The following is a 17,091-nucleotide window of genomic DNA, read 5'->3' as shown; positions in this document are numbered from 1 at the left end:
CTTTATCATGTGATCACACATTGAAACCGTAAACACATGCACACATTTAAAGATCTTGACGCAGTGTTTTGCATGCATGCTACTCTATACTTGGTCGTGCACTGTGACACACCGGGGCATACGTTAGTATCTGTCCCAGAATGCATTGCGGTGAGCCACAGTGGCTGGTGACCCGTGTGTGAGTTCCTGTCTCACTCTCACTAGAGATACAGCTTTTGCACTACACACGGGTAAGAACTAAACTAGCACAAACGGCCTCAAATATACATGTTTGCATCTATAGCTCCGGAATTATTTATAAAAGGGAATTTCTGAAAAAAAGTGCGTTTCATAATGAATTTATATGTGTATTATATATTGCTTTAGAAAAGCTAACAGTTACACTCTGTGATGTAGATTTTTAACCTTTTGAGTTGTTTGCTTATGGCTGATTTGCACTTTTTTGCATTGTTTTATATGCGTAAAGTTTTGTATTATGAATATTTTGAAAATCCCCAAAAATTTGTTTCAGCAGTCTGTTGATATGTATTCAGAATGTATATACTGTACACTGTAAAATAATCTTTAAAACAGATCGAAAACAGGTTGCTCTGATTGCAAGATCTTGACCGTAAAATGATTTTTAAGGCATTTTAGTGACTTTATATTTTGCAGTTTGTACAATACTTTACATTTCGTTATTATATTACAATATATTGCAATTACTGTAATTCTTAATATATTTAAATACATTTCACTGTATATGGTTACTTACTGTACACTTTATGCATATTTACATTACAACATTTTTTCAGTGTGTATTCTAACACGCTTGACCACTTCCTCTTGTGTCTCTTTGTCTCGTGAACGTCAAGTTCTGGTATGCAAGCCATTTACATGGCCTTTTTACGTATGCATCACTTTGTAAATTTACACTTTATGAAGTTGTTGGACTTTGTTGACGAGTCATACTAGCTACCGATCGCGCTCTTTCTCCTCTGACATTGCTTCACAACTTATTTGATTATATTCAAAGTCAGTTTGAAGAATCAGTGATGTAAATCTGCTGCCAAGCGCCATTGGCCGTGTCAAACACACCGGCCACATCGCTTCTGAATGTATGAGATGTTCAAAAGACAATTTATTATTGAGTTGTTGTTTTTTTCTCTCTCTCTAAGACACTCTTGGGAGGTGTTAATGTAAGGTGTGACGTGCTTTTTGTTTATTGCATCTGTAGCTGGTGGTAATATTTGGCGGGAGGAGATAAACAGCCGTTCTGTTTAGTCATTCAGAGCTGTTGTAATTTTTTCCTGTTTATCTTAGCAGAGTGAACTGAAATGCTGCTTTCTCAACATGCTTTGGGTCAAACAGTGTTAGGCTTTGTTAGGTTTTGTAAGACCTTGTTCCAAAAGAGGACGTTTGCAAACTGAGAACTTCTCACTCAGTTACGCATACACTTCCTGTTTTCTCACTGTTTTAACTGTTTCAACAAGTGAAACTAGTTTCCTAATTTAGCAGCTGAGTTTTCTGAATGGGTACAGAGCCTTTGGACTAACTTTTAACATTAAATGTTTGTTGTAAGAGTTTAAAGAATCACACATTATTTTACACAAAAAAGTGCTTTCATTACATTACAATATTCTTTCAGTATTATTTCTTACAATATTATTTATATTTATAATATTATAAATAGTTTATAGGCCTTTTTTGAATAATTAAAGAGGCTCTGTATTAACTTTTAATGTCAAATAATGAAAATCATGTATTTAATAAATGAACCGTTTAATGAAGCTTAACATTTAATGTGTGTGTGTGTGTGTATATGTGTGTGTGTGTATATGTATGCATGTATGTATGTGTATATATATATATATATATATATATGTATATGTATGTATGTATGTGTGTATATATATATATACAGTGCCCTCCATAAGTATTGGAACAGTAAAGACCAAATTGCTCTGTTGGCTGTGGAGTCAAGACATTTGCAAATATGATTAAAAGATGAATATGAGACAAAACTACAGAATGTCACATTTTATTATTAGCCGTTTCAACACATACATGTTTTACCAAATAAAAAGAACAGCACTTTTAGAGTTCATCTCACTCATTGATGTGAGCATAAGTATTGGGACAGTTGAACATAAGGCAGATATAAAAAATTAAAAGCTATTATTTAGTTGCAGATCCCTTGCGCACAATCACAGTAGTGAGTCTGTGACCCATAGACATCACCAGACTCTTGGTCTCATCCTTTGAAATGCTTTTCCCAGCCTTTAATGCAGCCAATTCCAATTGTTGCTCCCTCGTCTTCATCCTGGTTTGTGTGTGTCATCATCGAATGCAAGATTCAGAATGCAGAAGTAATGGATATAACTGATACGACACATTCCCTGCTTTTAATATCTGAAGAATTAATGCAACAGGACACAGTTGATCACTTATAAAGACCTGTGAGGCAACTGTTCCAATACTTATGCTCACATCAGATAGAGGGATGAAACTCTAAAAGTGCTGAACTTCTTAGCTGGTAAACATCTATGTGTTGAATCACCCAATAATAAAATGTGACATTCTGTAGTTTTATCTCATATTCATCTTTTAATCATATTTGTAAATGTCTTGACTCCACAGCCAACAGAGCAATTTTGTCTTTACTGTTCCAATACTTTTGGAGGGCACTGTATATATATATATATATATATATATATATATATATATATATATATATATATATATATATATATGTATATATATATGTGTGTGTATATACACACACACATACAGTATACACACATGTATGTAACTTTAAAGAATGATAAATTTCATAAATGAATAGTTATAACTTAAGGAAGCATAACATTTAATGAAAAAAATATTTAGTTTATGTATATGTATTTGTAGCAACTACAACAACTGGGCTACTAAAAGAACTAATTCTTATTAGTATGATTTTGATATTTGTGTGTTTTTTATTTTTTATATATGCATTTAGTGATGTGAATATGTCGAAATATAACTGTATAAGTCAGCACTAACAAGAAAACCTTTACTTTTACTATGTTTTTGCTACACAAACAATTAGCTTTATGAGAAGAGTTTTGCTATTACTTCTCTAAAAGAGATCGATTCACGGGGTGATGAAGACACTGCAAATGTGTAAATATAGTCTTCCCAGAATGTTTCTGTAAATCAGACAGCCATTAAAAAGAGCATCCGTGTTGTTACCTATAAGGAGAAGGCCTCCAGAGGTCAGTAAACCTGACGAACACAGAGAGTTTTGCTGTTTTAGGATTTCAGTTCGCTACAGCTTTAGATTATTTCGAGCTAAATAATGACTCGATGCCACAAAGACTAAAGAGTGGCTTAGAAATCCTTTAATAGTGTTTGCAAACCGATTATTGCATCATCAAAGGTAATTCTGCTAGAAAAGTGGTTGTAGCGTTGTGATGTAGGGCAGTGATTTAGTTTGGGTGCTGTAGTAACTCAAGGCCTGAATGCCTTCGATAAATCAGTAAAGTAGGCCAGCACAATGCTGCTTTTATCAAGGGCATCGCCGGTGACTTTCAGCAATGCAGCCAGACGCCGATGCCTAGCACTGAACCCCTGAGTCACATTTACACTATTCAGATGATAGCTGTTGTCTGAAAGCATCGTCTTAGCAAACTGTGCTGAGAGAGATGGTGTAATATTCCAAAAAGCAGGGATTTTACTGAATAATTTAATAGATAATTTAGCTTCGAGTAGCTCTGCTCAGATAATGTAATAAAATATAAAAGATATGTGGGACCGTGCAAGAGAAAAGGGTGAGGTTTGCAGGGTTTAAATGAGGTTATTGGATGGTGAGATGAGCTGGAGAGGCGAGAGGTGTCCATACTTACTGAGTAACGAGAATATTCTCTAACCCAGCAAGAGTTCACATCCACCAGCCATGCACAATTTACAGCATCCTGACACATACCAGTGCTGAGACGAGAGAAAGCGAGAGAGAGAGGGAAATGGGCATTGCTATGACTGAGACTAAGACTGAGGTTTTTTTGTGCACTGAACATTTCTGCCTCGTTCAGTTTGTATATCTGGCACAGATTTAGGAGCTCAAAACGAAGGCATCTTTGATAAACATGGTGCTGACAGTTGTCTTTTCCACCTTATGGTTTTTATTTCCTGTTCTGAAGGCGAACTTCCTGTCTCTGCTCCATGTTCAGGTGTGACTTTCATATTTTGCATGATTCAAAATGGCCCCGTTTTCGCATAAGCCGCACGAGTAACTATGTGATCTCCAAATGGGTTTTAACATCAGCAGGGACTTTTTCTCCACACAGTGTGATGAGGTGAGCGAAGCCAGACCCAGTGGATGTGGTTTTAGGCATTGGTTTAACTGAAATAAACATAAAATATTTTGTGTCTGTTGGAAATATAGATCAATCCATTTGGAAATCGAGGTAAATTGTTGATGCAGTCGTAGAGCTAATCACTAGATTTGGCAAAGTTTGCCAGGCTGGCAGCAACAAATTTTTGGTAGATAGATGCTTAGATACATAGAATTTTATTTAGGTCACTTAAACTAGTTAGAACTCTAATTTCTGGTTTGTCTGAGTTTTGAGGTTCTGTAAAATGGTCAGTATTTTTTGTCAGGATCCTGTCACCAAACTATGAACATGACTGACCAAAATATCTGGATCCTAAAAATATCGATGATCATGTTCTTAATTTGGAGACAGGAACCTGAAACTTTTTGACAGGCAGAAATTCTGTTGTTTTTCCTATTTCATCAGTATTCACAGAGATTATTTTGTAAAACTTTTATTAGAATTTTTTTTTTTCCATATTGTGGTATGATTTATTATACCACCATTAATTTGCGACATGTAAAAACAAATCAAACTGTGGGCACACACTACCATCATTAAAATATTACCAGCACAAATGTTTTCAACATTATTATTAATAAAAACAGTTTTTTGAGCAGAAAATCATCATATTAGAATGACTTCTGAGGGATCATGTGACACTGAAGACCGGAGATGCTTAAAGTTGAGTTTTGTATCACTTCTATTTTCAAATCTATTCAAATAAAAAAGATTATAATAATATTTCACACTATTACTGGGTTTTTAATCAAATAAATGCAGCCTTGGTGAGGAGCATAAGGGACTTCTTTCAAAAACATTACAAATATTACCGACCCCAAATTTGAATGCTGGTGTTGGTTTGACAATCTCTTCTTGTCTAAATTTGGCATTGAGGACCAGACTTTATGCTGTTAGTTAAACATTTGCCTAGGTAAGACTGCTTTACACCAGCATTCCCAGCCTCTCTCTCTGTAAACTATAAATGGCCGAGCCCAGTGTCTTTGACTAACTGTGTAAACAGCCACACCCAATCACTTTCACTCCTTTCTTTTCAACTTGTCCATTCAGACACGTTTAAGCTGTAAATGGTGAAGGATTAAAGAGAGACCTGTGAGAGATGGTATGAGGGTTTGAGAAAGAGAGGCACGTCGTGGTTGTAGTAATAAAATTTGATCTAAATGTGTGTGTTTGACGATCATGTCTGCGTCTAGATTTCTGTTTGGTGAGTCAGGGAATTTGGCGCAGAGAGGTCAAGAAAACTCGGAAGAGTTCTGATGTCATGAAGCCAGACCGACATGAATCAAGTCACCCCAGTCAGCTTGTGCTTTAACTCCCTTCTCTATCCACTATAATGCATTGATAGAATACAAAAACAGTCCACATGAATATACATTTGTTGTGCAGGCATGCACCAGCGCTGGGGAACGTACTTCCAAACTGTCAAAACTACAAGCTAATTATAATATATCTTAGTTAAGTCAAGCTGCCCTTTTCAAAAGCAGCTAGCTATAAAAACTATATTTTATACTACAGATCACAAGATTTTTTTAATTATTATTTTTAAAGAAATTAATATTTTTATTTGTGCTGTCAAACGATTAATCATGATTAATTGCATCCAAAATAAACTTTTTTGTTTTCATAATATGTGTTATTATTTATACATAAATACACAAACATGCATGTATATATTTCAGAAAAATATGTTATGCTTGTAATATATATTAAATATATTTATATATAATATAAATTATATGAATATATAACCTGTACATGTAAATATGTAAATATTTTAAAAATATACACTGCTTGTGTGTGTATTTACATAATAAATATACACAGTACACACATATATTATGTAAATAAAAACTTTTATTTTGGATGCAATTAATCGTTTGACAGCATTAATTTGTATTCAGCAAGGGTGCAATAAATTGATCATTAAAGACATTTATAATGTTACAAAAGATTTTATATAAATGTTGTTCTTTTGAACTTTCCATTCATCAAAGAATCCATTATCAAAGAATAAATGCAGCCTCGGGAACATAAGAAATTTGTCAAACATTAAAAAAAATATATATTACACAGTTCTATCAGATTAACTGTGCAATTACAGCATTTACTCGTCACAAAACACATAACTTTTGGCGACAGGAATTGAACTTAATTATATAACCTAACTCTATTATAATACAATAAATGCAACTGGTAGAATTAGAAAATCCACTCATTTAAATAACCAAAGTTGAAAAGCATAATGATGAAAAGGAGCGTTCGGCTAAAAATTTTGTTTCAAATAAAAATATTCAGAGGTTAAAATGAATCAGCGTATTAATTACTTGGTCACTGAATCATTATTTACTTGAACAGACTAATTCACTGAAATGAATCCGACTTCCCAGCTATACAGAATTCAATGCTAGACTGTTTTGAAACCGGCTGAACAATGTTACTAAAAAAAAAAAAAAAAAAAAAAAGTTAAGTTTTAACATTTTAGCTAGTTTTGTCCCAGTCATTTAGAGAGATGCACATGTAAAATTATAGGGATGCAAAACTTGAGTGTTTGGCCGTTTTAGCAGTCTGCTAATAGATTTCCATTTAACTAGAGAGTGAGCGAGAGCCGTTTCAGTGGAAAGTATGACCGTCTTCTCTTCTCGGGTGACTATTTCTGCCACTTTCATCACTCTTAATACCAGAACAACCTTCTAGAAGTATGAGGACACAAAAGTATGAGCGGAAAGGAAAAAGACAGGAATTATTGGATAAGACATATTTTCCCTTATGTGTAATATCTGAATGAATCGGTCAGTTGAAGGTAATGGGGAAAGAGGTAGTCAGAGTGAAATGTGTGTGTTTGTGTGGTTGTTAATATAAACCAGAGTTAGACTGTAGCCTTGGTCTTGGTGTCAACTGCATAAATTATCATAAATGTATCACTGATCCCAGCCAAAGAGTATCAGGCTAAACATTTTGATATCAGGCCGACTGTAGTTCACATGAATGTTTTAAATTAAAAGGAAAGTTGTACACTAGTGTGTATGACTAAAATTGTGTTTATTAGGTGATTAAATGGCCACATGAACCACCCTGATGTCTAGACACGGGGAAATCAACTTTACAGTTGTACTTTTAACAAGAATTCATTTTATATTCAACTAAGGTTATGTTTTATTATGTACCCATAAGATGTCAGCGCAAAGCTGATACAAATATACTAAAAGGCATAGTTTATAATGGGTGTTATTATTTATGGCATAAATGTGCATAACAGATGTTTTTAGTTGGTATATTCTGTTTTAATTACTCAAATTATATAATTTGCATTGACATGCATTTAATTGACCTCTACAAAAAAAGTGTATATGTTTTTGTCTAAAGTTTTGGTTGTATTGTGTTTCTCTGCACGGTTTTTTTTTTTTTTTTTGCTGCTTTTCGCCATACCAATATATCAGCTATTACAGATAAACTATTATCAACCCTTTTTATATATAAATTGACCCTTATGTATGCATTTTGGCATTAATATGCTTAATTTTTTTTTTTTTAATTTGATTTGTGGTTGGTAATTCCTAATGTCTTCCTTTTTAAATGGATGGGTTTTAGCCAGAAATAAAGCTGAAATAAAATAGACTGCGCATTAGAAAAATATTAGAAAAACTTCAAATTAACATGATGTAATGGCCACTAAGTGAAATAAGTTTAGGTTAAAGTACTAAAATGACTAAAACTGAAAAAATAATAAATTAATTAATTACTGACTTAAATCTAAATGGGAAAAAAAAACAGAAATCACCAAAGCACATAAAATGACTAAAATTAAAACAAAATATAAAAACAAAAGCTTATTGAAAATATTAATAAATACTATATAAATAATGCTAAAATAACGCTGGTGTGTAGCTCTTATTAGCAGTTTCCTCTTATGCACATGCATGCTATTTTAGGCCCTCAAGCTGTAGACTTAAAAGAGCCCATCAATACACAGCTCTCCTGACCCCACACACACTTGAGCTTTTCACACTTCCCTGAATCTCGAAACAATTCTCTCCAAAACAAAATTCCTTGTGTCGAAGGACGTGTGAACAACAGCAGAGTTATGATTTCCTTTTTCTATTGACTTTAGCAGAAAAAGCTCTAAATGTCTTTTATTATTATGATTATTCCATCCTGAGTTGCGTGTCATTTTTCCAGCAGTCGGATAGAGTCATTGCTGGGTGAGGCTCAAGTATGCAAATAATGCAATAACGCATTTTTTTAGAAGATAATGAATTAATGTCGCCGTTTCAAAGGTTTATTGCCATCCTGGAAAGTATTGTGTAGTTTAAAGTGACTCTAAATTATTGGCCATGTGGGAGTTTGTTAATATTAACATCGGTGAGTTAAATGAACACAAACCAGTTCTACTTCGTCATTTAATAAATAGCTCATGGTGTAAATATATCACACTTTTCAAAGCAGATTATTAGAAAAATGCTTAATGCGATGATATATTTCCGTTTCGGAATGGCCGTAATTCAGATAGTGATGATTCAAAGTCGAATTAAGCCCAAATCCTGCCTTTCCCAGCAGCAGATAAGGTTGCCGCACAATGCACCAGGTGTGCAGGTGTGTGAGCGCGCGCGTGTCCCACTGCAGTCTGGTGCCCATCGCAGACAGACTCCTGGGAAAGCACGATGTAATCTCACAAGCACACTCGTTTTCTTTACCTCCCTTTCCTTCCTTTCATCCCCTCCCCTTCTCATTTTCTTCTCTCTTCGCTGAGGAACTCACAGAGCAGTGGCGGCAGCAGCACTTCCTGGTTGTGTGGGTGGGCGGTTCCAGCTGGAGTCCGGCGCTCTGCGCAGTGCTGCTGTTTCTCGCAGGCTCTCAGCTCACACACACAGTGGCGCAACCAGCAGCCACACGCGCAGCCTAAGCGCTCTGTCTCTCTCTATCTGTCTCCTCCTCTCTGAGTATGGTCCACCCGGTGCCTGAGGCTCTGCTGTCGCGGCCTGCCACCCGGGTCTGATCTCTCACACACACACGCGCTCAATACTAATCATGATGTGAGAGGTAAGAACTGCTTTTCTGTAACGTTACTCGCTCTCCTGTCTGTCTGTCTTTTGCCGTTCTAACAGCAATGCACCACTTTTACATGCTTCGTGTGTGTGGGATTGGGGGTTGTTCAGTGTGTGTGGGGTGTTTTTGACTTTATAGGGTGCCTTTGTGGTGAACTGCCGTTTGTTATGTCTAGGCGATCACAAACAGCACAGAAATCTGGGGGAATCTCAGCTGCGTTCGAAAAAGTTGCGCGGCTGCGTTTGACAGGAAACTCCCCCACCCCGCGCGACCGGCTACTTGTTTAGACACGGATCTCACTTCCCTTATGTTTGTTTTATGCGCGTACCAGCGTGTGCAGGGTTTTTCTTCCTCTTACGACAGAGCCGCGCTCTCCACTCCCCCTGCATGTAAATTACGTGTGACATGTTTAACTGCTGATTCCTAATATGGCTCGTGCTAGATTTCAGAGCGGTAGGACCCAGCCAGGCACCCTGGGACTGCACAGGGGCGTGTGTGCGAGAGGGAAAAGAGAGGGGAGAGAGATGTTGACGCAGGTTTTCACTTCTGTCTGAGTGCAGTCATGTAAGTAAACGCTCAACACGCTCTCACTGCAGAGAGAAACATATGGATTCGAGCCTTTGCAGGTCTGCTCGGCAGCTGCACTGAAATGGAAACATGCAAGGAAGGATTGCCTAATAACAGGTTATGCACACTTTTAGTGCACTTACACGGGTTATTGTTTCACCGTGCTGCAGAGTGTTTAGAAACAAATGTCAATGCTGAGAAGTCAATGGTGATTGGTGGCGTATGATTAAAGCAATTGTTTCGGTTTGTTTGAAGATACCATTTTTTTGTTGGGGTGAGGGTGGGAGAAAAATAAACAAATGATCTGTTAGGGTGGTCTGGGGCCAAGTCTTTGGGTTTTGTCGACGGCGTGCTGTAGTTGAGAAAGTGAAAGTGTTGGGGAAAGTAAGCACATGCCAGCACACTTCACTCTAGTTTGCATCATATTCTGTTTAGACTAGTTCTGAATCGCTGAATTTTACATTAGTGATGTAAACGGTGAATTACCGTGGATTGTAAAGTTGATGCAAAAAGATTCTTTTAAATGAATTGTTGGTTTAATCCCTTATGCTAGCTGTTAAACAACTGTTGAGATGATAAATGTGTTGCACCTGCGTTAGATATCGTAATAGCACATCTGGTTGTTCATCTCCTCGCGAACACGTCTTATCCTCGATTTTTCTTGCTTTTTGTCTCAGTAGCATTCTTGCATTTTATTTGGGGTGTTTTTGCATGCAAACAATGCCTGTTGTCTTTAATGCCGCTAATAAAAATATGTCTGATGGCGGCCATCTAGAAGGTGTCGTTGAAAAAAATGACTTATTGTTTTGATAAATTCCTAACTCTTATCAAACTGAATTACTGCATTGGTAACTATTATCATTTGAATAGGTAATAATGTGAAAAATCATTAACCTTTGACCTCTCCGATTCACGCAGCTTTGTAGGGCGTTTAGAGCTGTGCGTGTTTCTGAGTTACTGGGTAAAAGGGCTTTTGCTTGAAGCTTTGTGCTGTGTAACCATGGTGATGATACTATTTTCAACCCTTTCCAACATGGCAATCATCACCTACACACATCTGAGTCAAACGATGGAAGGCTGTGGTTTAGATAACCATCTCCGCTGCCCGCACACCTTTCTGATCAAACACTCCACCCAGATTCAGGCCAGTTCCTTCATGCATTAATGGCAGAAAAAAAAACGCTGATTTGGGTTCAGCTGAACTTGGAGAAATTGAAATAATCAGCATTTTAGAGCATCCACATGGTGCCTGATTCCAAGAAGCATTTTGAAATGCATATTGACATCATAAAATCCATTCTTTGCCTCCGACTGTCTGATAAATTAAATTCTCAAGGTATTCCTAAGGGATAGTTCACCCAAAAATAATAATCCTGTTATCATTTACTCTCATTTCTTTTTTCTGTTGAGCACAAAAAAAGATATTTTGTAGAATGTGGGTAACCAGACAGACGGTAGCCATTGACTTCCATAGTATGGAAAAAAAATATATGGAAGTCAATTGTTACCGTTGGTTACCCACATTCTTCAAACTGTACTTGTAAGGTTATGGTTTTGAGGATTTTTCTGAAATAAACTGACAGATTTGTTTATGAAGGTTTAGTGCTGAGGTTTGATCATAAAAATAATGGTGATAATGGTGCGTCATATAACCTTCATTTTTGAGTTCTTACAAGGTTGGCTTAAAAGTACTGATTAAACGATTAATCGCAATTAATCACATTAATTTTTAAAAGTTTTTGTTTACATAATATATGTGTGTGTTTACTGTGTATATTTATTATGTATATATAAATACACACACACACACACACACATGCATGTATATATTTCAGAAAAATGTTATATATTAAATGTATTTATATATAAAATAAATTAAATGAATATAAATATATACATGTAAATGTACATAATTTCTAAATATATACTGTATGTGCATATATATATATATATATATATATATATATATGTATATATATATATATATATATATATATATATATATATATGTAAACAAAAACTTTTATTTTGGATGCGATTAATCATTTGACAGCAGTACTTATAAGGTTCTTGGGTTGCTATTGGTTCTTTGGAGATTCGAAAAAGGTCAAAATCAGCGAAATGGGATTTTTGGAACTTATAAAAGTTCTATGACATCATACTGTAAAAATCCTTCTTGGTTAATTTTGCACTTCTGTATCCTTCTATTTATAAAAGTGTTGGTGCAGCTCATTAATGACACACTTTTAAAGCCTTAAATGGTAACAGTTTCCTATATGCTTAGGATGTAGCTTGTTTGTTTACAGATGTGATTTAAAATCTCCATTAAACACTGCTTTTTTAATATTAATACTCTGCATATTTGAAGTGTCAAAGCTCTATGCAGGGAGAGTTTGTTTTCTGTTTCCTAGACACAGACTAAACTCAGACTGATTTTAACCTTTCATTATAATTCCTTCATTTAAATAGCTGGTCTTTAATATTGCACGGCTGTCGAATTGCAAACAGAGCCACAGGAAATCAAATGTTCAATCAAGCATTTCTCACTGGCAGGAGCGTATTAGAGATCAGTGTGTGTACAGACGTAAATAAAGCCATAAGCCAATGGGCAAAAAGAATGAAACTCTTAATATCTCATTCATGTGAATCATTGAAATAGTTTCCATTTCTGAAAAGAGAACATAACATCCAGTTCCCCTCCCAGTGGCAAAAAGGTTTGACTCTTTAATGGGCTTTGATTGGCACACTTCCAGATCATTCTCTCTCTCCCTTGCTATCGGTCTTATTTTCTCTCCTTGTTTGACCTTGCAGCAACTTCTGAGAATTGTTATTCCACTGCAAAGGATTGTGGGAGATACCGTGACATAATAACCAAATCATTTAACCAAAAAAAAGGGAACAAGAAACAGCATCGTTATGTTCAAGTAAAGATGAGGATCTTAAAGTAGAATCCATGTCTGAGCATGAATTTCCTTTAATTGTCACGGTGATTATTCCTCTGCTCAGTAAACACAGATAACGCAGGCATGAGCCTGTTTAATGCAAGATCAGAATCACACTGCAAGGCTCATGGATTCACATTATCCAGAGCGATCACTTTCTTTTCATTTCACAAAATCATTTAGCCTGTTTGGAGTATTCAGCGTTCCCAGGAATCCAGTCTTATCGGATTAAAATATGTCATTCCATAAACAGGGTTGTGTTTTGTTTTGTGTGTGTGTGTGTGTGTGTGTGTGTATAGTGTACTTCCACGATAACCATATTTCTGCTTAAGAACCAAGTTTTTGTTTTTAACATTTATTGTAAACTATTGATTTATTTATTATAAACTATTTAAATTATTAGAATAAATTATTAAATTTAATTGTATTTGTTAAAAAAAAAAAAAAAAAAACATATATATATATATATATATATATATAATGTAATTGTTATATATTCTAAATAAAAAAATTATACAATAAATATAAATATAATTCTATTTTATTATTGGTTTTAGCATGTATTTATATTATATAATTATGAATTTGAATTAATTTTTTATGCTGAAAAATACTAATTCCATTGTATATGGTTAGTGTTGCTCGCCCATACAGACCCTGTTGCAAAGAATTTCAGACTGGTTTTTAGCAGCTTGTTGTGGATGGATACTAGGGTATTTTGGTTACTTTTCATGGTGGTATCTTATTCAAAAGAGGCCACTTTCAAGTCTCAGTGATATTCTGGTCTCTATGACTCATTGACAGTTGTCAATTGAAAGAAGTTTTCTGTCCATTTCTTTTTTTTTTTAAATGTAATAGGTAGCTAATACCAAGCTAGTACAGTTTTAATAACACTAACTGGAGTTAGGCCGTGTTCACACTTGGCGTCTTTTTCGAAGCTGCCGGCGTCTGTTTTACATTATAATCCTATGGAGTAAACCGTGTTTTCAAAAAAGTCCTGAGCGCTTTTTAAAACGCCACCGCCGGCGTCTTTTTCTGCAGCTCAGAGCGTTTTTTCGAGTTGAAAAAAGTTCAACTTTTCTGAAAAAAACGCCCTACGTCAAGCGCCTTTTTGACAGCTGACCAATGACAAGCGAGTAGTGAGATCTGTCGTTTCCATAACAACAAGAAGAAAAATGGAGAAGGTGCCGCAAACCGTGCATCATCCAACCGGAGCTCCTGGACTAAATTGTTGTAAGCACCATATTGGTTCCTTCCCTGTATAATGTCGTGCACCCACAAACGTCGTTGTGAATCGACATTTTCTTTCCCGTTAACTTCAAAAGCCAACGCAAGAGCCAACTTTTTACTCTTTCTTGACATTTCTGCAGTACACAGCGCTAGGCTACTGTTGCAGCTGTTGCTATGGCAACAAAAGACGCTCTCGGCTGCTATTTGTAACAGACGCTGCCAGCTTTGTTTTTCATAAAAAAAATGCTCTTGTCAACTTTTTCTAGTCAAAAAAGACGCCAAGTGTGAACACGGCCTAACTATGTCATATAAGTTTTTTTTGTTTTGTTTTTTTTTGTAAAGGTGTTTTCTCTCGCCCTCTCTCAGACTGGCCTGCTGCTCTTAACTGGCATGTGGCCGAGAACATTGCTACATCTCTTCCTATGATTAGCTCACCACGAGTCACACAATACTTCAGAGAAACAGGAAATTACCTCGCCGTTCAACTTTCCACCTTCTCAGTCTCAGCTCTGATGTGCTATTTGGGTCGGTTTTCCTCAACCTGGACTGAAACTTCAGATTGTGAAGGGCTGCTTTGTGCGTGTTTGTTTGTGTAAGAAAGAGCCCAGTGTGTGTGTGTGTGTGTCAGTGAGGTGTGTGTTAGGACAGGAATGTGTGTGTGACAATGCTTTATTTGCTTGGACTGACAGTATTCTGCAGACTTCAGTGCATTTCTGGCATTTTTAGGAGTGTGAAGGATTTATGCAGCTGGTGAGAGTCTAATAGAGAATGAGTGAGAAACAGAGCGCGGGCGAGTGACGGAGAGAGATAGTGTGATAAAGTGAGGATGGGCGGGCTGCGTTCCAATTTTACTCATGTTGTCTGGCCTAAATAGTATGCAAGATTAGTACAATTCCAGTGAACTGCGCATTTTTGCTGTATGCATGGTATACATCTTCTTCATCTGCCAAAGTATGAAGTATAATATTGAGTCTCATTGCGATGCACCCAACTTGATGCAAAATATGTTTATTTCTGAGATGATAATTGGACAATGCTAGCTGAAGTAAACAGATGTCATGTGATAGCCTCACGATGAAGAGTTCATGTACTGATAATGTGGCATGATATAGTTTGAGCTGCTTCTTGTTGCAGAATGCATTGCCCTTCACATGCTATTTTAAAAGAAATATTAAGAATTATTCAATATATTTAGGGAAACTTTTCTGTTCCCCTGATTATTTTTTATCTTTCTAGTTTTAAAGGATACATTTAAAGAATACATTATATTAGCTTTATTTGTTTTGGGGGGTTTTTTATCTTTATTTGCTTTTTAGTGTTAACTTTTTTTTTTTTTTTTTTTCATAGTTTTAAATTTGATTTGCCATAATTTCATTACCCAGACTTTTTAACCTTAAATTTATAAAAGATTTAAAACCAGGAAAATTCTTCTTTGCACCTTTTCCTAAATTTGTTTTTATGTTTAATGTGTAACTTTAATTAGGTGGATTATTTTATAATTTTTAGAGAGAGTAATATAAACTTGAGTCAATCAATTAGTTTAATTAAAATATTTTTTTTTTTTAAATTTTATATATATATATATATATATATATATATATATATATATATATATATATATATATATATATATATATATATATGTGTGCATGCATACAGTAGTCAACATTTGAAGTGGATCAAAAAAGTTCATCAAAGTTGCTTTACACATTTTGGTTTTAGGACAACTTTGATCCAATGTTCAGATGTTGACTAGCGTATACATACATACATACACACACACACACACACACACACACACACACACACACTATACAAACTGGATGCAAGGTAAATTGTTGTGTTTGCAAGTCCAACTCTTGTCCAAAATTTTTTTTTTTTTTCTCTCTCAAGATTTCAGGTAGTCAAAAGCATCTCTTACTCAGTTCGGTTCAGTTTTTGTGAAGAGTTAAAGGTGCAAAACTTCCTTTGCATTAAAAGGATCTAATCTCAGACTCACTTGATGATGTTTGCTGAAGAGTCCTGTAGGAAGGTCTTTCAAAGCTGTTCTGTGGTTTTGTGTGTTGCAGGTGGGTACTGAGTATCGTGCTCTCTCTTGCGTCTGCCGCTGCTTGGACCTGCTTATAGTACCAGCCTCAGCTTTCCTGCCTGCTTGCTGCCCACATCAGTGAAAGGACTGCCCGCATAACCCCACAATCCCTGTGACCCCGAACGACCCCTAAACAAACACAGAGCTGAAGTGGGCACTATTGAATCAGCCAATCAGATTCAAGGATTTTTTGCTTTGGGATCCATTACTGCAGTTTTCTTTTTCCTAGTAGCAACTTTTTTTTTTTTTTTTTTTGTCCTTTTTGCTTTGGCCTGGTGTGCATCCACAAGGAAAGAGGAGCTTAATGATCTAAGGAGAGGAACATTCTTAAAAGGACAAACACAAGCACACCCAAAGCTTTTGGGATATTAAAGAATTGAAGTTTGCTTGCCGCTAAAGTGTGTTGAGATGGCGATGAATATGGCTCACATGCGGGACACGAAATGGCTGACGCTGGAGGTGTGTCGGGAGTTTCAGCGGGGAACGTGCTCTCGCTCCGATGCTGAGTGCAAGTTTGCGCATCCTGCCAAGAGCTGTCAGGTGGAGAACGGGAGAGTCATCGCGTGCTTTGACTCACTGAAGGTAAGAAACACCTCAGACTCAAACATTACTTTTTATTTAATGTTAGTTTTTTATTTTATTTTTGAACATTTTTGACACATTCTTTTTATGACCATGTTTGAGAAAGGACAGAAAAGGCAGAGCAGGAAGAGAAGCAAAAATTTAAGATGTTGCCCACATGAACAGGATTAAAGGGATAGTTCACCCAAAAATGAAAATTTGATGTTTATCTGCTTACCCCCAGGGCATCCAAGATGGAGGTGACTTTGTTTCTTCAGTAGAACACAAACAGATTTTTTTACTC

At 35.9% G+C, this 17,091-nt stretch overlaps 1 protein-coding gene across 42 annotated transcripts in view; it reads left to right on the top strand.

Moving 5' to 3' along the window:
• Positions 1 to 17,091, top strand: part of LOC306881030 (muscleblind-like protein 1) — a 68,749-nt gene that overhangs the window by 15,918 nt on the left and 35,740 nt on the right. For 8 of the 42 annotated variants that reach the window (XM_079434906.1, XM_079434886.1, XM_079434900.1 and 5 more), the window contains exon 3: positions 16,207 to 16,808. In XM_079434906.1, the coding sequence (XP_079291032.1) occupies positions 16,635 to 16,808 (174 nt within the window). In that variant the 5' untranslated portion in view covers positions 16,207 to 16,634. Of the gene's footprint in view, positions 1 to 57; positions 231 to 9,110; positions 9,393 to 9,833; positions 10,083 to 14,503; positions 14,663 to 16,206; positions 16,809 to 17,091 lie in introns of those variants that run through there. The other 34 variants (XM_079434884.1, XM_079434899.1, XM_079434891.1 and 31 more) reach the window with 16 other exon arrangements.

Source organism: Barbus barbus (genome assembly GCF_936440315.1).
Source record: "Barbus barbus genome assembly, chromosome: 15".
NCBI classification, from domain to species: domain Eukaryota; kingdom Metazoa; phylum Chordata; class Actinopteri; order Cypriniformes; family Cyprinidae; genus Barbus; species Barbus barbus.
This window is presented reverse-complemented; position numbering and strand designations above follow the sequence as displayed.